This window comes from Oncorhynchus kisutch, linkage group LG2 (assembly GCF_002021735.2).
Source record: "Oncorhynchus kisutch isolate 150728-3 linkage group LG2, Okis_V2, whole genome shotgun sequence".
Taxonomy (NCBI): Eukaryota; Metazoa; Chordata; class Actinopteri; order Salmoniformes; family Salmonidae; genus Oncorhynchus; species Oncorhynchus kisutch.
The window spans coordinates 8,564,002-8,589,740 of record NC_034175.2 but is presented as its reverse complement, the minus strand read 5'-3'; the positions used below and the strand labels follow the sequence as shown (position 1 = coordinate 8,589,740).

Here is a 25,739-nt window from a genome sequence, read left to right as displayed (position 1 = left end):
CAAAACATATTTTATTTTGAACACTTTTTTGGTTACATGCTTCTATTTGTGTTATTTCATAGTTTTGATGTCTTCGCTATTATTCTACAATGTAGAAACTAGTCAAAAATAAAGACTACCCCTTGAATGAGTAGGTGTGTCCAAACTTTTGACTGGTACTGTAAATTAACAAAACAAAACTTTGAGTCTCCTGAATGTACATATTGTCTGGAATTTCTCTTGTGATTTCAACTTCAAAGTTTTGTTGTGTATGTATTGTAATATCCAATCAACTATGATTTGATATCCATGTATTTCAGTTTCATTGACTGCCATGTGGATATGAGTAAAAATTAAATCTCCCTCTACTTCTCACTCTGCATCTCTCTCCCTCTGTCTCCCTCGCCCTCTCCGTCTCACTCTCCCTCTACCTCTGCATCTCCCTCTGCATTCCACTCTCCCTCTGCATTCCACTCTCCCTCACTCTCTCTACTCTCCTTTTCACTCCCCAGCTCCCTCTTACGCTCCATCTTCCACCCCCTCCAACCTCCCACCTCTCACTCTCCCTTTACTCTCCATCTCCTTCTCAAATATTTTTCCATTGTAAAAACCGATCAACTCTTTATACTCAGCATCAACCTACTTAACTGAGATATTGGCCTATATTCTTACTGGTGAGGGTCCATTGTTGAGTAAACAATGGAAGTTGAATATGACAATATATCATAGTGAAACTCCTTTGTTCTTTTCTATGACAGAACAACACCTGAAGTGTATTATTTAATGTAATTTCCATGGCACCAAGACTGCTTGACCATAAGAGTCGCAGCACTTTCACAAATTTCAAATATGCTTACAGTGTTTCAAATGAGCTTTTTTTCTACTGCGAGTACCTTTCTTACCAGTGGGTGTAACCAAAGTGTTTGAGTCACAGACATAACAATACATGAGTCAATGACCACACTGCTTTCGTCGTTGGACAAGAGAAAGGTCATATGTTATCATGTAGAGCACATTGGGGCTGCATTCTGTAAGAAACGTGCTATGAAAATAAAGTTCAATATTATCAGTGCCTGTACTCTTTGAGTTCACCCATAAAACCCACTGTAACCTTTCACATCTCCCCACCTCTGCTCAGTGCCGAGACATCTACATAACAACTACTCCAATGTGTGTGTGTGTGTGTGTGTGTGTGTGTGTGTGTGTGTGTGTGTGTGTGTGTGTGTGTGTGTGTGTGTGTGTGTGTGTGTGTGTGTGTGTGTGTGTGTGTGTGTGTGTGTGTGTGTGTGTGTGTGTGTGTGTGTGTGTGTGTGTGTGTGCGTGTGTGTGTGTGTGTGTGTGTGTGGTGTGTGTGCGCGTGTGTGTGGTGTGTGTGCGTGCGTGTGGTGTGTGTGTGTGTGCGTGTGTGTGATGAGAGAGTGCCTGGTACCAGAGAATCACTTCTCTGACCCATAAACAACTAAGACATCATCAGGCATTCTCCCCTGAACATGTCAAATACAGGCTGATAGTGGGGTAAACAATCATAATAATACTATTACAGTGGTACAGTAGTGTTACATTTTCAGAATAGAATAGAAAAGCTTCAATATGAAAACTACAGCTACTGCACTTTAAGACATCATAGCATGCACTGGCAACACACAGGGGAAACATGCTGACATTGTAAGAATGCCATCATGGAAGATAATAGAGAAAGAAGCCAAGACAAGAGAGATCGATGGGATTAGCGACAGGCAAACAATGAGTCAGTAGCAACAGTACTGTACATGGCGTTCTCTCTGCATGTACCCAGCAACTAACCGCCAGCATCGAAGTCAATATCGGGACTGGGTGGCACCAACTACCACTGCATATCTACTGTAAGTAAATCACTTTCTGCAGCCACTTCAATGTAATGGGTACTTACACAACAACCAACTAGAGAGCACTGACTAGTGTTTCAGTTTCCCTCTATTCTTCTTCATTTGATCACCCTGTTGCAGAATAACCTTCCTGCAATGCAGTGTATCTGAGGTTTAAAAAGGCTTCTGAAGTTTCCACCTTGAAATTTCAGACATGATTTTCCCTTACGGAAAATGTATCAACCCTTACAAAAATGTCCATTAATTATAATCCATATAGTAATTCACATTTCCTGTTGTTGCAGGATTATTTCCCTGCTGTAGAAAACTGGCTCAAATTTTGATCATACATCTGTACACCTGCAGAGACATGAAGCCATGTACAGTATATGTACAGTTCCTTGCAAAATGATTCATCACCTTTGTTGTATTTCCTATTTTGTTGCATTACAACCTCAAAATTAAATAGATTTTTATTTGGATGTCATGTAATGGACATACACAAAATAGTCCAAATTGGTGAAATGAAATGAAAAAAAAGAACTGAAATTTAACTGAAAAGTGGTGCGTGCATATACTGTATATTCACCCCCTTTGCTAGGAAGCCCCTAAATAAGATCTGGTGCAATCAATTACCTTCAGAAGTATAATTATTTAAATAAAGTCCACCTGTGTACAATCTAAGTGTCACACGATCTCAGTATATACAGTTGAAGTCGGAAGTTTACATACACTTAGGTTGGAGTCATTAAAACTTGATTTTCAACCACTCCACAACGTTCTTATTAACGAATTATAGTTTAGGCAAGTCGGATAGGACATCTACTTTGTGCATGACACAAGTAATTATTCCAACAATTGTTTACAGACAGATTATTTCACTTATAATTCACTGTATCACGATTCTTATTTCTTGTTATTTTCACAATTTAAAATATTTTGCATCTTCAAAGTGGTAGACATGTTGTGTAAATCAAATTATACAAACCCCCAAAAAATATATTTTAATTCCAGGTTGTAAAGGCAACAAAATAGGAAAAATGCCAAGGGGGGTGAATACTTTCGCAAGCCTCTGTATGTTATTTAACCTGTCTACTTTACAGTAATGTTCTGCTTTAAAAAGCCATTGTAACCTTTAAGATACAAGCTTTATCATACTTTGACACTCAGGCTAGAAACGTTATTTTCCCTATCTCTCCATTCCCCATATAGTTACCATGACTCCATATAGTTACCATGACTCCGGTGAAGAGGCACACCACTTTGCCACAGCTGGTTTTGGGGGACACGTCCCCGTATCCCACGGTCAGGAAGGTGATGGCAATGAGCCAGAGAGCTGTGTCCATACGACCAGTCTCCTCCTGTGTCTGCCTGTAGAGGGCCACACACCCTGGGGTCACTCACTACATACACAGATACATATGTCTTACATGAAGATATTCATAGATTTTATCAATATTATCTAGACATTACATTACTAACAAGATCAGACCAATGGGTAAGACAAAAGCAGATATATTAAGTTGTCAAATCTGATTGTCAAGAACTCCAGTCACCCAAGTCATAGACTGTTCTCTCTGCTATCGCACCGTAAGCGGTACCAGAGCACCAAGTCTAGGTCCAAAAGCCTCCTTAACAACTTCTACCCCCAAGCCATAAGACTGTTTTACAATTAATCAAATGGCCACCCAGACTATTTGTATTGAACCCCCCCCCCCCTTGATTTTACACTGCTGCTTCTCGCTGTTTATTATCTAGGCATAGTCACTTTAACCCTACCTACATGTACAAATTACTTTGTCTAACCTGTACCCCCGCATATTGATTCGGTACCAGTACCCCCTGTATACAGCCTTATTATTGTTATTTTATTGTGTAACAATTTTGAGATTTTTTTACTTTAGTTTATTTAGTAGATCTTTTCTTAACTCTATTTTCTTAAAACTGCATTGTTGGTTCAGGGCTTGTAAGGAAGGATTTCACAGTGATTATCTGTTTATATAGCAGTGGCTGTGGGGTCAGGGAAGGTCCTGTTTCAATTCCAGGAAAGAGAAAATAGAAGTTGAATTGTCTGGACAGATGGTGAAACTGACTCAAAAATTAGCTGACTTTAGTAAGTTGTTGTTTTCTCAGAATCTATTTCAAGACCATTCCAATTCAGTGTTCATCTTAAGTCTTCTATTGCCTACAGGGAAGTTATAATGCATTATACCTGTTGGGTGTTACTCAGAAGTCTTACAATCTGTCAATCATCAGATCGTATAACCAAAACGTCAGTTTGTTTAACATGCAGCTTGATTAATTAACACGTTTGATTTCTCTATGTAACTGAGATCTAAGAATCCCATCCCATTGTAGGTTCAGCCTAAACAAATGACCTCACATTGGCCACAAGCCGACTTCAGAGGCCTAGGACGGTATGTGTTGGCTCGCAATGAAGAGTAATTTGTCGGAGTAACTCAACAGAAAACGATCTACATTCAATCTGTTATTAGACATCCTTTCTGAATTGGGAACTCAAATTGACCATCAATATTTGAAGTAGAGTGAGCAATTGATTGCCCCAGTCTGTTTGTAATAAACTGTGTAGGGATGTGTGTGTACGTGTGCGTGTTTCTGTGCTGGCAGTAGTAATGTGTTATATTTAGATTTAGGCAAACTGTTTTTATCTCTCACTGTGTGTCCTCATTTTCTGTTCTGTCTATCACACAGACGTCTGTTTGTGCCTGTGTTTCTCAAACAGGAGAGTGTGTGTGAGTCATGCATGAGATGTGTGTGTGTGTATGTGTATGTGAGAGAGAGAGAGAGAGAGAGAGAGAGAGAGAGAGAGAGAGAGAGAGAGAGAGAGAGAGAGAGAGAGAGAGAGAGAGAGAGAGAGAGAAAGACGTGTGTGAGTCGTGTGTGTATGCGTGTGTGTGAGCATGAGTGTGTGCCAGCATGTGCACGCCCCTCTACCCTACCTCTCACACAGCGTGAGCATCCAGGAGGCGATGAGCCAGAACAAGAAGATGAACACCATCAGAGTGCGCGCCGGGTACTTGTTCATCAGCACCTTGAGCACGAAGCGGAATGTGAAGTTGATGTTGTTGAGCGAGCCGATACTCCTATAGGAGGCACTGAGCAGCACCTTGCTGTGCAGTAGGATCGTCCTGTGGACCAGGTACAGCCTGAGGAACATCAGTGCCGACAGTAGCAGCTCTGTGTCCAACAGCACCTCCCCGTGGCGGGAGGACACACACAGCGGCGCCGAGTTGGAGGAGTTGACCTCTACCCCCTCCCTGGCGATGGGCGCAGGGATGCCCACCTCCCAGTAGGTGCCCACGGGATGGATGGCACAGACCAGCAGCTCCAGGGAGATGCCCAGCACCCTGCGGCTTGTCATGGCGATGCGCCAGTCCACCTGGTTGTGGTCAATGATGAAGAGCTGGAGAAAAAAGAGAGGGGTCGGGACAGGGTCGAGAGAGAGAAAGGGATGAGGGCGACGGAAGAGCCAGAGGGAGGAGGAGAGTTAGAGGCAGAGAGGGGGGAAAGAGAGTGAAAGAGAGAGAGAGACAGAGAAAGAGAGAGAGATTGCAAGAGGGAAAGGGATTGAGTGGGGGAGAGAGCGCAAGAGAGGTAGTAAATGAAGAATGTCAATGGAGAATTGTTCATTTGATTTGAAGCATTAAGGAATTTTTTATTTTATTTATCTGTTATTTTACCAGGTAAGTTGACTGAGAACACATTCTCATTTGCAGCAACAACCTGGGGAATAGTTACAGGAGAGAGGAGGGGGATGAATGAGCCAATTGTAAACTGGGAATTATTAGCTGACTGTGATGGTTTGAGGGCCAGATTGGGAATTTAGCCAAGACACCGGGGTTAACACCCCTACTCTTACGATAAGTGTCATGGGATCTTTAATGACCTCAGAGAGTCAGGACACCTGTTTAACCTCCCATCTGAAAGACGGGACCCTACACAGGGCAGTGTCCCCAATCACTGCCCTGGGGTATTGGTATATTTCTTTAGACCAGAGGAAAGAGTGCCTCCTACTGGCCCTCCAACAGCATCTGGTCTCCCATCCAGGAACTGACCAGGACCAACCCTGCTTAGCTTCAGAAGCAAGCCAGCAGTGGTATGCAGGGTGGTATGCTGCTGGCATGATAATGAAATTATGATGATTAACTAAAGGTGGGAATTGGAAGAACAACAGAAACATGATGCCAAGGCAAACAAAGACCCACCCAAGCAGATACGGAGCCAGTGAAAGTCAAGATTGTGGGGGTTGTAAGCGACACAAGCCCTCTGACTCACAAGTCTCTTAGATGATGAATATAATCCTGTCTGATCCTAGTCTGACATGACACAAGTCCAAGATATCACTTTATTATATCACTAAAGACAATGAAAACCAAATCCCTCGCTCGCCAAAACCTCCAATTCCTGGTGCTTTGAGGTTTCTTTGTAACTCTTGATATTTGAAACTGCCGTAAGCATATTAGAACACTCAGTTCATAGTCTTTCTGCCCTTGACTGACTTTCCCATTGCCCAATCACCCAGCCACCCAGTTCCTGCAGCAGAGGGGTAACTTAAGCCACACCCTTCCCCTTTATATTGCCACACTCTTCCCTTGATATTGACACACCCGTCCCTAGTTATCGCCACACCTTCCCTTGATATTGCCACAACTTTCCTTTGATTTTGCCACACCCTTGCCTTGAAATTGGCTCACCTGAGGCTTTTGGTGCAAGTTCATTTCCTTACCTTTCACCTGCATTTATAGAAATTCTGTGTTCTGTGTTCTTATAGACTAACCTCCAGGGCAGAGCAAGCCAACCTCAAAATACAGTCCTTGGCCAACCAACCCTAACCAGTTTTTACATCCTTCGAGCCAGATCGAGCTATCGTGGTGGAAAGGACAACAATGGAGTACAGATTCCCATCTGACTGAGGGCTCATCTTCAGATAGAGAATGAGGGAGATTACACATCAAATCAAGTATATGGAAACAAAGAAACCATCCATCCCAGGCCCCTCCAAGCCGCATTTCAGAAATGGATTTGTCCAAAACTCTACTATTACCTATTCACATGAGCTCAAGACTAAACTCCAGTGCCCTGTGCTCCACCTTCATTCCTATCCCAACTGCAGTACCCTTTCAGACTACAACTCCATTTTCACTGCTGTACCCTTTCAGACTAGAACTTCCATCTCCACTGCAGTACCTTGTGCAGTCTCAGATCTAACTTAATAATGCCAAGTTTGTCAGGCCTGCAGTAGTCCATGGAGTCACCCTAGCTCCAGTTCCAGGGACCAGCCAGGCTCCCGTACAAGATAACCCTGTGCCCCCTAACACAGAAGACACAGTACCTCCAGTGGCCAGTGGGGCAAGCTAACCTCACACTGTGGCTGGTGGCCCATTCCAGTTCCTGTGGACAATGGCCAACACCTCCACCAGTGGCCATCAAGCCAAGACCTCCACCAATGGCTATCGAGTCAACACCTCCACCAGTGGCCATCGAGTCAACACCTCCAACAGTGGCCATCAAATCAACACCTCCACTAATGGCCATCGAATCAACACCTCCACCAGTGGCCATCGAGACAACACCTCCACTAATGGCCATCGAGTCAACACCTCCACCAGTGGCCATCGAGTCAACACCGACAGTGGCCATCGAGCAACACCTCCACCAGTGGCCATCGAGTCAACACCTCCACCAGTGGCCATCGAATCAACACCTCCACTAATGGCCATCGAGTCAACACCTCCACTAATGGCCATCGAGTCAACACCACCAGTGGCCATCGAGTCAACACTTCCACTAATGGCCATCGAGTCAACACCTACACTGATGGCCATCGAGTCAACACCACCAAATCAAATGAAATGTATTTATATAGCTATTCGTACATCAGCTGATATCTCAAAGTGCTGTACAGAAACCCAGCCTAAAACCCCAAACAGCAAGCAATGCAGGTGTAGAAGCACGGTGGCTAGGAAAAACTCCCTAGAAAGGCCAAAACCTAGGAAGAGACCTAGAGAGGAACCAGGCTATGTGGGGTGGCCAGTCCTCTTCTGGCTGTGCCGGGTGGAGATTATAACAGAACATGGCCAAGATGTTCAAATGTTCATAAATGACCAGCATGGTCGTATAATAATAAGGCAGAACAGTTGAAACTGGAGCAGCAGCACGGTCAGATGGACTGGGGACAGCAAGGAGTCATCATGTCAGGTAGTCCTGGGGCATGGTCCTAGGGCTCAGGTCCTCCGAGAGAGAGAAAAAAAGAGAGAATTAGAGAGAGCATATGTGGGGTGGCCAGTCCTCTTCTGGCTGTGCCGGGTGGAGATTATAACAGAACATGGCCAAGATGTTCAAATGTTCATAAATGATCAGCATGTTCGGGCTCAGGTCCTCCGAAAGAGAGAAGGAGAGAATTAGAGAACGCACACTTAGATTCACACAGGACACCGAATAGGACAGGAGAAGTACTCCAGATATAACAAACTGACCCTAGCCACCCGACACATAAACTACTGCAGCATAAATACTGGAGGCTGAGACAGGAGGGGTCACGAGACACTGTGGACCCATCCGAGGACACCCCCGGACAGGGCCAAACAGGAAGGATATAACCCCACCCACTTTGCCAAAGCACAGCCCCCACACCACTAGAGGTATCTTCAACCACCAACTTACCATCCTGAGACAGGGCCGAGTATAGCCCACAAAGATCTCCGCCATGGCACAACCCAAGGGGGGGGCGCCAACCCAGACAGGATGACCACATCAGTGAATCAACCCACTCAGGTGACGCACCCCTTCCAGGGACGGCATGAGAGAGCCCCAGTAAGCCAGTGACTCAGCCCCTGTAATAGGGTTAGAGGCAGAGAATCCCAGTGGAAAGAGGGGAACCGGCCAGGCAGAGACAGCAAGGGTGGTTCGTTGCTCCAGAGCCTTTCCGTTCATCTTCCCACTCCTGGGCCAGACTACACTCAATCATATGACCCACTGAAGAGATGAGTCTTCAGTAAAGACTTAAAGGTTGAGACCGAGTTTGCATCTCTGACATGGGTAGGCAGACCGTTCCATAAAATGGAGCTCTATAGGAGAAAGCCCTGCCTCCAGCTGTTTGCTTAGAAATTCTAGGGACAATTAGGAGGCCTGCGTCTTGTGACTGTAGCGTACGTGTAGGTATGTACGGCAGGACCAAATCAGAGAGATAGGTAGGAGCAAGCCCATGTAATGCTTTGTAGGTTAGCAGTAAAACCTTGAAATCAGCCCTTGCTTTGACAGGAAGCCAGTGTAGAGAGGCTAGCACTGGAGTAATATGATCACATTTTTTGGTTCTAGTCAGGATTCTAGCAGCCGTATTTAGCACCAACTGAAGTTTATTTAGTGCTTTATCCGGGTAGCCGGAAAGTAGAGCATTGCAGTAGTCTAACCTAGAAGTGACAAAAGCATGGATAAATTTTTCTGCATCATTTTTGGACAGAAAGTTTCTGATTTTTGCAATGTTACGTAGATGGAAAAAAGCTGTCCTTGAAATGGTCTTGAGGGGTCCAGAGGGTCCAGGGTCCAGAGTAATGCCGAGTAATGCCGAGGTCCTTCACAGTTTTATTTGAGACGACTGTACAACCATTAAGATTAATTGTCAGATTCAACAGAAGATCTCTTTGTTTCTTGGGACCTAGAACAAGCATCTCTGTTTTGTCCGAGTTTAAAAGTAGAAAGTTTGCAGCCATCCACTTCCTTATGTCTGAAACACATGCTTCTAGCAAGGGCAATTTTGGGGCTTCACCATGTTTCATTGAAATGTACAGCTGTGTGTCATCCGCATAGCAGTGAAAGTTAACATTATGTTTTCGAATAACGTCCCCAAGAGGTAAAATATATAGTGAAAACAATAGTGGTCCTAAAACGGAACCTTGAGGAACACCGAAATTTACAGTTGATTTGTCAGAGGACAAACCATTCACAGAGACAAACTGATATCTTTCCGACAGATAAGATCTAAACCAGGCCAGAACTTGTCCGTGTAGACCAATTTGGGTTTCCAATCTCTCCAAAAGAATGTGGTGATCGATGGTATCAAAAGCAGCACTAAGGTCTAGGAGCACGAGGACAGATGCAGAGCCTCGGTCCGATGCCATTAAAATGTCATTTACCACCTTCACAAGTGCCGTCTCAGTGCTATGATGGGGTCTAAAACCAGACTGAAGCATTTACATATATACATATATATATATGTATATATGTTTGTCTTCAGGAAGGCAGTAAGTTGCTGCGCAACAGCCTTTTCTAAAAATTTTGAGAGGAATGCAAGATTCGATATAGGCCGATAATTTTTTATATTTTCTGGATCAAGGTTTGGCTTTTTCTAGAGAGGCTTTATTACTGCCACTTTTAGTGAGTTTGGTAGTGAGTTTAGTGAGTTTGGTGGATAGAGAGCCGTTTATTATGTTCAACATAGGAGGGCCAAGCACAGGAAGCAGCTCTTTCAGTAGTTTAGTTGGAATAGGGTCCAGTATGCAGCTTGAAGGTTTAGAGGCCATGATTATTTTCATCATTGTGTCAAGAGATATATTACTAAAACACTTGAGCGTCTCTCTTGATCCTAGGTCCTGGGAGAGTTGTGCAGATTCAGGACAACTGAGCTTTGAAGGAATACGCAGATTTAAAGAGGAGTCCGTAATTTGCTTTCTAATAATCATAATCTTTTCCTCAAAGAAGTTCATGAATTTATCACTGCTAACGTGAAAGTCATCCTCTCTTGGGGAATGCTGCTTTTTAGTTAGCTTTGCGACAGTATCAAAAAGGAATTTCGGATTGTTCTTATTTTCCTCAATTAAGTTTGAAAAATAGGATGATCGAGCAGCAGTAAGGGCTCTTCGGTACTGCACGGTACCGTCTTTCCAAGCTAGTCGGAAGACTTCCAGTTTTGTGTGGCGCCATTTCCGTTCCAATTTTCTGGAAGCTTGCTTCAGAGCTCGGGTATTTTCTGTGTACCAGGGAGCTAGTTTCTTATGAGAAATGTTTTTAGTTTTTAGGGGTGCAACTGCATCTAGGGTATTGCACAAGGTTAAATTGAGTTCCTCAGTTAGGTGGTTAACTGATTTTTGTCCTCTGGCGTCCTTGGGTAGACAGAGGGAATCTGGAAGGACATCAAGGAATCTTTGTGTAGTCTGTGAATATATAGCACGACTTTTGATGTTCCTTGGTTGGGGTCTGAGCAGATTATTTGTTGCAATTGCAAACGTAATAAAATGGTGGTCCGATAGTCCAGGATTATGAGGAAAAACATTCAGATCCACAACATTTATTCCATGGGACAAAACTAGGTCCAGCGTATGACTGTGACAGTGAGTGGGTCCAGAGACATGTTGGACAAAACCCACTGAGTCGATGATGGCTCCGAAAGCCTTTTGGAGTGGGTCTGTGGACTTTTCCATGTGAATATTAAAGTCACCAAAGATTAGAATATTATCTGCTATGACTACAAGGTCCGATAGGAATTCATGGAACTCAGTGAGGAACGCTGTATATGGCCCAGGAGGCCTGTAAACAGTAGCTATAAAAAGTGATTGAGTAGGCTGCATAGATTTAATGACTAGAAGCTCAAAAGACGAAAACGTCATTTTTTTAAATATTTTTTTTTGTAAATTGAAATTTGCTATCGTAAATGTTAGCAACACCTCTGCCTTTGCGGGATGCACGGGGGATATGGTCACTAGTGTAGCCAGGAGGTGAGGCCTCATTTAACACAGTAAATTCATCAGGCTTAAGCCATGTTTCAGTCAGGACAATCACATCAAGATTATGATCAGTGATTAGTTCATTGACTATAATTGCCTTTGAAGTAAGGGATCTAACATTAAGTAGCCCTATTTTGAGATGTGAGGTATCATGATCTCTTTCAATACTGACAGGAATGGAGGTGGTCTTTATCCTAGTGAGATTGCTAAGGCGAACACCGCCATGTTTAGTTTTGCCCAGGTCCCAGGTCGAGGCACAGACACGGTCTCAATGGTGATAGCTGAGCTGACTACACTGACTATGCTAGTGGCAGACTCCGCTATGCTGGCAGGCTGGCTAACAGCCTGCTGCCTGGCCTACACCCTATTTCATTGTGGAGCTAGAGGAGTTAGAGCCCTGTCTATGTTGGTAGATAAGATGTGAGCACCCCTCTAGCTAGGATGGAGTCCGTCACTCCTCAGCAGGTCAGGCTTGGTCCTGTTTGTGGGTGAGTCCCAGAAAGAGGGCCAATTATCTACAAATTCTATCTTTTGGGAGGGGCAGAAAACAGTTTTCAACCAGCGATTGAGTTGTGAGACTCTGCTGTAGAGCTCATCACTCCCCCTAACTCCCCCTAGGGGGCCAGAGACAATTACTCGATGCCGACACATCTTTCTAGCTGATTTACACGCAGAAGCTATGTTGCGCTTGGTGATCTCTGACTGTTTCATCCTAACATCGTTGGTGCCGACGTGGATAACAATATCTCTATACTCTCTACACTCACCAGTTTTAGCTTTAGCCAGCACCATCTTCAGATTAGCCTTAACGTCGGTAGCCCTGCCCCCTGGTAAACAGTGTATGATCGCTGGATGATTCGTTTTAAGTCTAATACTGTGGGTAATGGAGTCGCCAATGACTAGAGTTTTCAATTTGTCAGAGCTAATGGTGGGAAGCTTCGGCGTCTCAGACCCCGTAACGAGATGAGTAAAGACCAGAGAAGACTCGGCCTCTGACTCCGACTCGCTGCTTAATGGGAAAAACCGGTTGAAAGTTTCTGTCGGCTGAATGAGCGACACCGGTTGAGCGTTCCTACAGCATTTCCTTCCAGAAACCGTGAGAAAGTTGTCTGGCTGCGGGGACTGTGCCAGGGGATTTATACTACTATCTGTACTTACTGGTGGCACAGACGCTGTTTCATCCTTTCCTACACTGAAATTACCCTTGCCTAACGATTGCGTCTGAAGCTGGGCTTGCAGCACAGCTATCCTCGCCGTAAGGCGAGTACAGCGACTGCAATTAGAAGGCACCATGTTAATGTTACTACTTAGCTTCGGCTGTTGCAGGTCCTGACGAATCGTGTCCAGATAAAGCGTCCGGAGTGAAAAAGTTGAGGGAAAAAAAACAAAAATATAAACGGTAATTAAAAAGTAAAAACCGTAAAGTTGTCAGGTAGCAAAATAGGTTGGCAACAAAACGCACAGCAACTCGAAAACAAGTCTGCAAGTTGTGACCGGAAATGACGTATCTCAGAATGATCACAGACTCTCCAGTGGCCATCGAGTCAACACCTCCACTAATGGCCATCGAGTCAACACCTCCACTAATGGCCATCGAGTCAACACCTCCACTAATGGCCATCGAGTCAACACCTCCACTAATGGCCATCGAGTCAACACCTCCACCAGTGGCCATCGAGTCAACACCTCCACTAATGGCCATCGAGTCAACACCTCCACTAATGGCCATCGAGTCAACACCACCAGTGGCCATCGAGACAACACCTCCACCAGTGGCCATCGAGTCAACACCTCCACCAGTGGCCATCGAGTCAACACCACCAGTGGCCATCGAGTCAACACCTTCACCAGTGGCCATCGAGTCAACACCTCCACCAGTGGCCATCGAGTCAACAAAAGCGCATATAAGCTTTGTATATCAACCACTCAAAGGTGGCCTTAGTGGGAGTGACCATAGAATTCTATAGGATTCACCGACTGAGTAAAGTATTTGCCATCATTTAATTTTTGTGAATCACACTACTGCGAGGCGTGGCTCTGTGGTTGTGATGTGCTAGTGTAAGCGGGAGGGTTAGGGGGAAGTTGTTGTGGGAGATGATTGGTTGGTAGATTAAGCTGAATGCCTGCGCGCTGTGAGTTTCTCTGTATTGGCTAACGAAGGCCAAGTTTGATGCATTGGTCCACCATACTCTTCGCGTATTTGGGCGGAAGTGTTCGGAAATGTTATTAATCTATGGCTAATCCATGTGGCAGTCTGATAAACATTACAATTCATTTCATGTTCTTTTTTGGTGCAAGTTATTTTCCTTGTCTTTTATCTTTGGAAACGTTTATAGAAATGCAACTGTACCTCCATCTCATGTGTTCTCACAGACACACCACCTGGGTAGCCCACACCCAAACCACCAGCAAGCCAACGTAAAAATACAGTCCATTACCAACCAATCCTAACCCTACATTTTTACAATAAGAAAGTCTTGTTCTTATTTGTACATTTTAGTTATACAGTATATACCGGTAATCAAATGCAATTTGCTTGGAACATGTTGAAGATGTACAAAGAATTACACATTTTCAATTCCTGTGTGTAAACACTACGCACCTGTGAGCCTCATTAAAAGTATGTCGCACACAGCAGAATGAAATGAGGCCCTCTGGTAATGCAAATGACCTGCCACCAATGAAGAGGGGTCTTTATATGTAACTGAAAGGGGAGGGAGTAAGTGCTACTCATACTGGAATGTATCCAAGCCAGCAGTTAGGCCTGCCACTGTACAAGCAGGGCCATCGGAACCCAATGGGAATGGGAGCTGGGAAGAGGCTTAGGGTTGGGGATAATGTAGAGACAGGTGATGATATTGACAGCCCATAACCCTGGGAATGTGTGTTTACTCGTGCCTGGGGATCCCAGCCACATATCACTCTCTCCGCCTGCACACCGTCCTGAACGATGCTCACATGATAATTAAGAGGGGGATGTTTTAGGTGACCTGTGATATGAGGAAATATCAGCTGGGTTCGTTTTTCTCTGTCCATTTTCCAATTTTGGAGAGAGAGTTAGAGGAAGAGGAGTGAGAGTAAGAGGGGGACGAGGATAAGGAGGAGGAGGAGGAGGAGGAGGAGGAAGAGGACAAGGACGAGGATGAGGACAAGGACAAGCCTATTTGTTTATCTTCTACTGTATTTGTTTTGTCTGTTCATCCCGTTTTACTGTTCATCCCGAAATCTGGATGAAAATAAAATGTTTTGTGAAGTAAATCAATTGTATTTTCCCCCTCTTGCATTTCTGTTTATAGTGCAAATATATACTGAATATGCATACATACTGTATATATTTGTGCACATACATGTACGTGTGAGTGCTATGACAAACTGCGGTGGACTCCACTGCACACTGAACATGCAAAAGACACAAGATTGTAGTGTTTTACATTTTTCACATCCATGTGTATTTGGCTTGTATAAGATATAATCATTTAATGTTTTGTGGAAGAGTTTTGATGCTAAAACACCATTTGAGAAAAGTTAAAATAGTTTTGAATGAAGTGTTTAGTTTTACAAGAGATGTGTGACGTTTTGCATGTTGTGTGTTTTGGGGTTTTGTGGGTAGAGTCTAGAGAAAAGGAGCCATAGTTTCAGAAATCATGTGTAATCATATACTGCACTGAGTGGTACATAAAATATATCTACTTCTGCACAGTCTTCACACCTTGCACTAACCTGTTTATCATATAGTACCTTGTTGACTTCTATACTAAGCAGTAAGGATATTAACATATTGAATTTCAGTATCTTCACTAAAGTCCTGACACCTTGTGCATTGACAAGGTATTACAGAGAAAGGATGAAAATTAGACGACCAGAGAACTGTACAGGTCTCCATGGATTCGAGTCTCATCAGGGGGAACGTGCATGTGAGTGTGTGTATGCCACCGCATGGTTATTTACTAAGATGTCCTGCTGACAGTCTGTGTGTGTAATCAAGATATCATCATGGCAAATCAGCATCTGAGTTTTTTGTGACCAATCAATGAACAAACCAACAGCTGAATGTTATCAAAGTGGGGTTGGTAGGACAGCCACAAAATTTGAGCAATTCACTTCCAGATCAAATAAGAAGTATGTAAAACAAAAAACACTAATGGCAAATGAAAAAATGCAGCCTCCCCACAAAACTAGAATAATCCCAGTAAGCAAAATGATGATGAAAAGACGTCTAAAAGACGTATTTTCCAGATGTTGAAGTTAGGTTTAATTTAGGTTCTGAATGAAAGTTAAAGAGGTATTTACCATATGTTTAAAATAAATATTTTCCAGGTCGTTGAAAAGGCATATTTTCCGGACGTTCAAAAATATGTATTTTGAAATCAGGTTAATTTTAGGTTCTGAATGAAAGTTGAAAAATGATTTTATAGATGTCTATGTTTGGGCCAAATTAAGGCTGGTCCAGACCATACAAAATCTGAATCAAACATAGACGTGTATGATTGGTTTAGATTTGGTCCGGACTGCACCAAAAACCAGTGTCCGTGGATGTGGAAATCACGGCCGGCAGGATCTGCACCAAAAAGATGTCCTAAAGGCGTCGAGCTGAGCTTACTAAGGTGTAGCCAACAGTGTTGCCTGAAATGTTATTGTATGAATGCCAATCTATGTGGTAAGCTTACCATTTGTAAAACACCCCAAAAAGACATCCGGACAGGACCAAAAAAAGACATCCAAAAGACGTCGGCTTGTGCTTACTGGGATGTAGCCTAGAATGTCGGCCAGCAATGGAATTTTATGAATGCCCATCCATGTGGTAGGCCCACCGTTTGTAAAACAGGCCATTGCATTGGCTGTATTAGTCCTGAATCCTGTGACTAATCAATTTGGTTATTTACAGTTTTTGACAATTGCTTACACATGATTTCTGAAACTATGGCTCCTTTCTCTAGACTCTACCCACAAAACCCCAAAACACACACACAACATGCAAAACGTCACACATCTCTTGCAAAACTAAACACTTCATTCAAAACTATTTAAACTTTTCTCAAAATAGTGTTTATGCATCAAAACTCTACACACAAACCATCAAATGATTTGCTCTATTACACACGGATGTGAAAAATGTAAAACAATACAATCTTGTGTCTTTTGCATGTTCAGTGTGCGGTGGAATCCACGGGAGTTTGTCATAGCACTTACGCGTACATGTATGTGCACAAATATATACAGTATGTATACATATTCAGTATATTCAGTATTTGCACAATAAACAGGAATGCAAGGGGGGGGGGGGATCAAATGTATTTCTTTCTCAAAACATTGTATTTTCATCCAGATTTCAGGATGAACAGTAACAGACAAAACAAATACTCTCTCTCCAAAATTGGCCTCCATTGATGTCCAAACCAAGAAAGCCAACCTGAAGCCTATTTATAGTGCTCAAGCTCTGATTTATAAGTGAAGAAATTAGCTATAAGTGTTTTCCTGGGTGCAGGTAATCGGTAAATGAGTGTGGCATTTGGAATGGCAGTGTTTTCCAAACAAAACACAAGACCTGTTGGTTTTGAATGATGTGTCTAATGTTGAGAACTGTGTTTAGTGTTTTGTAAAAAGTGTGTTTTACAATTGCAAACTGATTGTAAAGCAGATAATGTGCTTGCAGTTTTGCAGACTTGGTCTGAAGATTAGGTAGTACATGAGTTAATAGTTTCACTGAGTGTGCCTCAACTACCACTTTTAGTGTGTAAGCGATATAAAAAACTGTAAGCTCTGAATATCAGATACCCAACTTTATTAGGAGTTATCTCAAGCCTATTTGCAATGTGTTTACACAGCAGGAAAAGTATTTTATTTTTCGCTATGATCAGCTTGTCAAAAATGGACCGATACAAACTTGAAACCACTGATCATGACAATGAGGTGAAACTCCTGGACAACATTTGTGATTGTACATTCCATATTGTCCATTTTACTTTGACCTCTCCTGTTTTTAGGATATGTTGTTTGTTAATTTGATTGAGCGCCATTTAGGTTAGGCTATTTGATCGGAAAAACCTGCATGATGTAAATAGTGTCTGTCTGATTACATTATCATACTTGTTATCTCTAGCCTGTATGCTACAGGTGGCCGCCTAATCCTGCTTACCTTTAACAATTAGTGATTTAATGTAACCCCTGCCTTCAACTCCTATGTTCAAAGAGTAACTAACACAGTTATTTCCAGTGATAGAGAGCTGGGCTGCACAGTCAACAATGGAATCAGAGGTCAGAGACAACACACACTCACCCTAATGTCCTTATAATGGAAGGCTACGATGAGAATCAGAAGACACCCAGTGGATATGCTGATGGAGCAGTTGATGATAAAGGCATAGCGGGAGCCCTGGGGAGAAAGAGGAGGACAGACAAGTTAAAGACATTAAAGGGAGGTTTAAAGTTATTCCACCAGTGCTTCTGTTTTCGATTCCTTTCCGTTTGGCGTTTTCCAGTAGCAGTGTGTTTAGTGTTAGTGGAATGCTCTGACCTTCAGTCTCCGCTGGTCACGCACACTGATTTGGTGACAACTTTATAATGTGTGTGATGCACATGCACACTCGTGAACGCACGCACACACTTGGGTGGCATTAGATCAAGTAGGCATATTGACCTGGCATGATATGAAGTATTGACTTCAAGTGAACCACCAGGTCGCGCAACCAAATAAGATGAGTGTAGGCCTACAGAGCTCTTAGCTGATGCATTAAAACGATCTTTATAAACTAGCAGAGCCGGCCCTAGCCACTAAGCGACATAAGCAAACGCTTAGGGCCCCGCGCCTACTAGGGTGCCCCGACCCAAAATAAGTATAATTTTTTGTTTATTGGTTATTTTAGGAACGTAGTCAGGGTCTCAACTTACTGTTGAGAGATAGAATAGTAGAATACACAAGGTGCAATTTGGTGCAAGGTACACAAGGTACACAATACACAAGGTGCAATCAAAATTTGGTTGTGTATAAACAGTTTTTCTACTGTTATGTCAGTCACTGAGACTCACTCAATTAGCACGTCAGCTAACTTTTTCTATATTGGTCTAGACAGCTATGTAAACTAGTAAACTCGCTCTCACTCAGATATCATATTAACATGGCATAAGTCAGTGCAAAACACTACAAACATTTCTCTCCTCCCTATAGCAGAATTTGTAGAATTCCATGAAATCAGTTATAAAATTGGTAAATATTCTCTCTGCCCTCTGGCAAAATGTGTAAAATTGCAGCAAATGAACTCTAAAAATGTAAGTCACTAACCAGGTGAGAGGTGACATGCTATCCAAGATTCCTAAATTAGTTTATCAACTTTACCCTGGACTGCAGCAAAACCTAAAGATCATGGTACATTTAGTTAGATGAAAGAAAAGGGAACAGGATTTGTCTTCTGTAGCAATGAGCATAGCCGCTGGAAGTGGGGGTGCTGAGGGTGTTGCAGCAGCCCCTGAAAAATCAGAATTTAAAAAACGTATATTAATACAAATAAAAAATACAATTTGAAAACCAAAAACTATATATTAGCACAAAAGGAGTGCACTGGGCCGATATAGACATCTGTAGCATGGGCATACATTTTTTTTTCAGTATCTCCACTTTGTCAAAAAAGGTAGTTGTATAATTATGGTTTTCCACAGTTGTTTACACACTTTGCTGTTTGCTGAATCTTTGGACCATTTTCCCAAAACTCTAAACACAAAACCACAAACACAAAATGCAAAACTCTACAAATATCTGGCAAAAACAAACACTGCATTCAAAATGGTTTTATCTCTTTCCAAAATGTTTTTCTGCATCACAATGACAGACACACGCGTCATATGAATAGATCTGTCTACCAACCAACAACAGACTGATGTGCTCAACACAAAACACTACTATGAATATCTCATCAGTGTTGTGAGTTCAACAACTAAGCCGGTTGTAAAAGATTGTTCCAGTAATGTATACAGCAATGTAAACCTACTCAAATATACATAAATAAATACACACAAATGAAATACAGTTGCCAATTGGTTTATAGAGCTTGGCATTGTGATTGACGTTGCTTTCCAAAGGGACTAATGAGATTTTAATTTTGAATGTTGTGCCTAGTGTAGAGATCTGTGTGTAGTGTTTTGCAAAAAGTGTGATATAGAATTTAAAACTGAGTGTAAAGCAGGAATTGTGCTTGCAATTTTGCAGAATTGGTTTTGGGATTTAGTACACGAGTTTCAGGTTTCGGTGATTGCGTTTCAAGTTCCAATTTTAGTGTGTAAACCATTGGGAAAAAGAACAGTTTCTTGCAGGATTCAATGGTTGTAATTGTAAGAGTTGTTGCCCTGTCTTTTTCTCAGCGATTGTCATTCTAATAGAATCCAGAAAGTCTGTCTTCAAATATTTCTATCACCATAAAGAAAAACAAAGTGCAATACAGTACATTGAGACATCAAGTGGTTTATGATGATGTGGCTTAGTTGTTGAACTCACAACACTAGTGTTGTGAATTTCAATTCCCACAGGGGACCTGTATGAAATTACACTTTTTTTAAACTAGTCAAGTCAGTTAAGAACAAATTCTTATTTACAATGACAGCCTAGGAACAGTGGGTTAACTGCCTCGTTCAGGGGCAGAACGACAGATTTGTACCTTGTCAGCTTTGGGATTCAATCTAGCAACCTTTTGGTTACTGGCCCAATGCTCTAACCACTAGGCTACTGCTGCACCTGTATGCATTCACTACTATAAATTGCTCTGGTTAAGATCTACTGAGAGGTAAAAGGAATGAATAGACTGGTTCAATTTACACATAGAAATAAGTTGCATTTGCAAAGTATTTCAAGAAAATGGAAAACATATATCAAACAAGTATTTTTATACTCCACAAGTACAGTATTATCAGATTAACTGTTTTGTACAGATAATTATCAGACTCAAGTTTCAAATGCTGGTAAACCCTCAAATACAAATAGATTTAGTTTAAATATTTTCACAAAAGTAGTGCACTGGGCCTTTACTAGTCCTGTATTAGCAGACCATCAGCGTGGGCATACTACTTCCTGCAAATTATGCAATGATATGTCAACACATCTGATAAGTAGCCTGAGTGTCTTAATAATTAACCCCGTGAGTAACTATCACTTGACTTCACTGTACTTGAAACGATCGTCTCCACAGTAGGCTAAGTAGGCTGAGTGTCTTAATAATTAACCCCGTGAGTAACTATCACTTGACTTCACTGTACTTGAAACGATCGTCTCGACAGTAGGCTAAGTAGGCTGAGTGATAAGAGTTGTGCTGTTTATTGCCATGGCGTCCACGCAGGCAACTGATGTAACCTCGATGAAAGTTTTAACGGGGAGTTCATTTAATGATGGGTGGTTGGAGTTTACAGTCTAAAAGTTATAATTGCACATTTTCAGACAACGCTAGGGAAACTTCAACGCAGAGAGGTGGTGTGACGTGCGTTGGCAACTTTGATTGTTTTCCACAATTTCACTTGTAGCATCTGCATCATGTCTAATTTTATCCCAAGCCTAATTGGACTCCACATCAGCGTAACGTTAATTTGACTACATTATTAGACCTATCACATGGAGACCACAGCTCTGAGTGTCTAAATTTGTTTTGGAATATTTTCCCTTTGGAAAGAGTAATTTCAAGCCTTTTTGAAACGACCTAATTTATAGTAACTCTAACACCGTTGTTTATCTAGGCCTTGGACAGACAGGAAGGCCACCCAAGACCAATGCAGGCCAGAATCCATCCCATCAGCCTTCAGACAGAAGCTGTGAGTAGAGGATGTGAGTAGAGCCTGAAATATTCATCATAATTCAGAATTAATTATTAAAAGAAAGAAAAACCTCTTCTGTTGGTCACTTTTGATAAGGTCTAGTTAATTTGCAACAATGTCCTCTGTGTGCTGTGTTCCGTGACAATGGCACACCCAAATAGTTGCTAGGCCGTCGCTAATAACATCAATAATCATTGTTTGTTTTGTTTTTACAGTCACAACATGATGGTGTAGTATCGGCTTTACTATAGAAACGCATCCTCTTGGCACACAGTCAAACCTGACGCCATTTAACTCTGGATAAACACAGTGCAGATTAGCTGATGTAACTAACTAGATGGTCACACTCAGTCATATCAGTCTGGCATGCTGGCCCAAAGACCTTGACAATCAGCCCAGCCTCAGCCCAGCCCCCCCATCTCCAGGAGAGGTGAAACTCTTGCATTATTCAAACACTCTAATGAAACACAAATGATGTGGAAAGATCCAAAATGACCGTGGGCAACCTGAGAAACACTAGCTGTGAAGGGAAACAAATACAATGTGGAAAAAGTACCACAAATAGCACATTTTCCTCATCCTGTATAACCTGGTTTCCAAGGAAAAGTATCCTTAAATACACTGTCATACAGAGAGGGTATACCAATCTTCTAGCTATTTCTGAGCATCCAGTTATCTCACTCATCATGTAGCCTATGTTATTTTGAGTTTTGATACAACTTATGCATTTCCAAAAATAATAGTTTGGCAAACTCAATTGGTTTTCAAAATCAAGATAATGTTTAGGGGAAAGATGCATGGAAATGCCTGCCTGGGTAATTGCCAGATACATCAGCATATGGAGCTGTTTGCAACATGAACTACCAAAATCATGAACTACCAAAATCAACTTCCTCCAGGCCCAGGCTAACACTGCGTGTCAGCCTAGTTGGAAATCAATATTTGATCAATCATGACAATCATATTAATCAAACAAACAGATTGGATCTCCTTTCCCTGAAATCAGCCTGATTTAAACAGCCTGCCTGCTGCACTCAGCAGTTTTCACTTCACTTGCCTTGGGATCATTATATGAAGGAATTAGATCAGCTGGACAGGGACTATAGCTTGCTCATCTAGCTGTAATTACCTCAAAGTATAGGGACCTCAGATTGGATCTCCTTTCACTGGACGGCCAGGCAGGTATAACCAGGCTGACCGATTGTTTCACTCCATTGTTTTCACTTCACTTGATAAGTGAAAGTGAATTGAAAAAAATGGCGAGTGCCATGGTCAGGCTGGTATACCAGGGTAGGAAACACCTACCTTATAGTGTTAAGGTGCTCTGACATTTGGTTGCATCATGGGTGAGCTGCTGAGAGCCTCTTTTCTACTTATGGAACTGGCACGTATATTCTAGAACTTCAGTGGGACGGAGTTAAAAACTGCTTGATTGTGTGGACTGGTGTTGTTATCCACCCTAATCTGTATGTTGATGTGAAGAGACGGCAGTACCAAGCAAGCAGTGGTTCTGGTAATGGGCTCATAATCAGAAGGTCACTGGGTTCAAATCCCAGGTGTGGGTTATGCTATTGTTCTGTGATGCAAGTCATGCTTGTTTAACGGGTCTGTTAATCAAGGCAATGGTTACGACAACAATTAGACACGCCGTTCCGTTCTCTTCCTATGAATGGACTGGATATAGTATTTCTGTACATAGATTAATCCAAGGCCTTTGTGGTAGAACTACAGGGCACCTGTAGGTTGATAATAGCATTCATGATCTTTATGTTGTATCAACAGCACCTGTTTTCTGTCCGTCTGACTGACCTCTTCATGTTAATGGGATACTTTGAGATGTTGGCAATGAGACCCTTTCTACTTCCCCAGAGCGTGCTAGCAGTTACCCATAGCCTTCCAGTCATTGCGCTAATGCTAGTTAGCATTGCTCGTGAAACTACATCCAACTTCCTTCATACTAGACACAGAGACATAAAAATGACATCCACAAGTTCATCTGACTGTGGGGAAGTAGATAACGGGCCTCTGCCAAAATCACAAAGTATCCCTTTAACATGTTAATTATCAATGCAGAGGTTGAAACTCATTCTTCACACAAGGGGGGTGACATTCACTCATTAAAAAAAACACAAATAGTGTTCAGTAGGTCTGTGACCTATTCTCAGACAGATTCTCTTTCTTGAGCAGCCTAGTCAGAGTACTAGGGGTATACACAGGATATCTGGTTCCCTGAGATAGTTGCTACTATTCAATGAATTTCTGTGGTGGCTTGGCCAGCAGTAGGTCAGTTGATTCCTGCAGGTTTCAGTTGTATTAAATAAATCTGATTTATTTGACTTATTACAAGGACAACATTGGTGTTCTCACCACTAGCCTATTCAACAGTAACTTGATAATCATGATGGCATTTGCTGTTCTAAGGGGAATCATATATTGTGAGCTTTCCAAATACAATTTACCACTGACTTTACTCTCTCTCTCTCTCTCTCTGGCATGTGGCTATGACAGGTCAACAGGTGTCTTAGACTAAATCACTTTTATGGCACATGATAACTTGTCTCTTGATTAATCAAAATATGTGAGATGAGAAATGATGAATATTCTGTATATCCATAATGGCCTGTACAACTTGGCAATAGTGGCATATGTTTGACACCTGTCTTTGACCCACTTTGAATGTTAGCATTCTGAGGCAAGCCTTGTACTTTAAGTTCACTGTCTTGATCTTATCATTTTTAAATAGAAACAGCTCTTTCAGTTCTTCTCTTTCAACTTGAGAGTTGCAAGACTATAATGTAGGTCCACTTTATTTCACTGAAACTGAAAACCAACAGCAAACAACTTTAATTGCCAGGGATTTCTTATGCTTTCCTTGATAAATTTGTTAGCATGATTATATTTTAACAGTCTTGTTGGTAGTTGAAAGTGAATTTTACGGAATGTGACGTGACCAAAATGACTTACCGGTTGGTAAATAAACGGACACAGCTCCGCGTGCAGTATCATGAGCAGTGTCCCAAGCAGCGCGGTGCCTAGAGCCCATGCGCACAGACACTTTTTGTTCTCCAATAAAACTTTTCTATCTCGCAATCTATAAAGATTGCCCCCCTCGATTTGAGGCATACGCTTCCCAGAGTGGGACAGAGGCACAGATATCTCCGTCATGTCCCCGCCATTTCTGTTGATCACTCCATCGCAATTGTCAACTTTGGAGTCGAGGTGCAAATTGCGGGTTGTCATCTCCATATCGCGATGGTGCCCGCTCTCCGTGTTGTTGTCCTCTGATGCCTCGTCCTCTCACTGTCCCGCCTCTGCCCTGTCCGTGCTCTTCCCTGGAGTGCGGGAAAGTATACCACGATGGGCCAGCTGTGTCCCAGGTCCTCTCCGTGGCTCATGAAAGTAGCGGCATAAGGACTGTATAACTAACTGTATGAGCTCACCTGAACACGAACATCGAACACCTCCACGAGCGGCATGTGATACGCTCACCACTGATAGTTGACTGGGGCGCTATTCTTATTTGCAAGGGTTATGAGGATATACTGTATGAGAGTGCGCCATAAAAAAGTATCTCGCTCTCTCTTTCTCGCTCTCTCTGTGTGCGTGCGTGCGTGCATGCAGTGGTGGAAAAAGTACCCAATTGTCATACTTGAGTAAAAGTATAAATACCTTAATAGAAAGTTACTCAAGTAAAAGGTAAAGTAACCCAGTAAAATACTAATAAAGTCTAAAAGTATTTGGTTCTAAATATACTTAAGTATCAAAAGTAAATGTAATTGCTAAAATGTACTTAACTATCAAAAGGAAAAGTACAAGTATAAATCATTTCAAATTCCGTCTTTTAAGCTATTTTCTTTAGGAATGTATTAAAGTAAAGCACAGATACCCCAAAAAACTACTTACGTAGTTGGATTGGATAACTATAGAGGCTGGTAATTGCATAAGATACGGGATGTAAGGGTTTTATGACAGGATGATCAAATATGGTAATTTCAGATGGTGAGGGTCAATCACCAATTCAGTTGGACAACTATTTTAGCTTGTTCACACACATCCCGGTGATGGAACACATTTCAGTGATGTGTTCCATTAATTACAGTACTGATAAAAAATATATATATTTTAAATCCAGCAATCCCTGTGAAAACAAATTGTTTTAAAAATTCCACAATACTGTGTGCTCCCAAAATTCTATTCTGTAGCCTTCTAGAATTAATTAATTAATTTTGGCATTATCAATTGCAAATAAGCTGTCACATAGGCCACCAATAAAAAGCACATTATAGACTAGTACTGTTGTTATTTACCTGTGCATTGACATGGTGAGCCTATTCTCAAACAACACTTTCACAGCTCCAGGGTAACCTCTGGTGGACAAAGGAGTAGG

General features: G+C 42.2%; 1 protein-coding gene across 1 annotated transcript in view; it reads right to left on the bottom strand.

Annotated features, from left to right (window-relative positions):
- LOC109900856 (intermediate conductance calcium-activated potassium channel protein 4) overlaps positions 1-24,969 on the bottom strand; it is a 48,601-nt gene extending 23,632 nt beyond the window's left edge. The window contains exons 1-4 of the mRNA XM_020496719.2: positions 24,317-24,969; positions 17,841-17,936; positions 4,784-5,247; positions 3,059-3,194 (exon numbers count right to left, since the gene is read on the bottom strand). Of these exons, the coding sequence (XP_020352308.1) occupies positions 3,059-3,194; positions 4,784-5,247; positions 17,841-17,936; positions 24,317-24,598 (978 nt within the window). The 5' untranslated portion in view covers positions 24,599-24,969. The remainder of the gene's footprint in view (positions 1-3,058; positions 3,195-4,783; positions 5,248-17,840; positions 17,937-24,316) is intronic.
- Between the last annotated feature and the right edge of the window lie 770 nt (positions 24,970-25,739).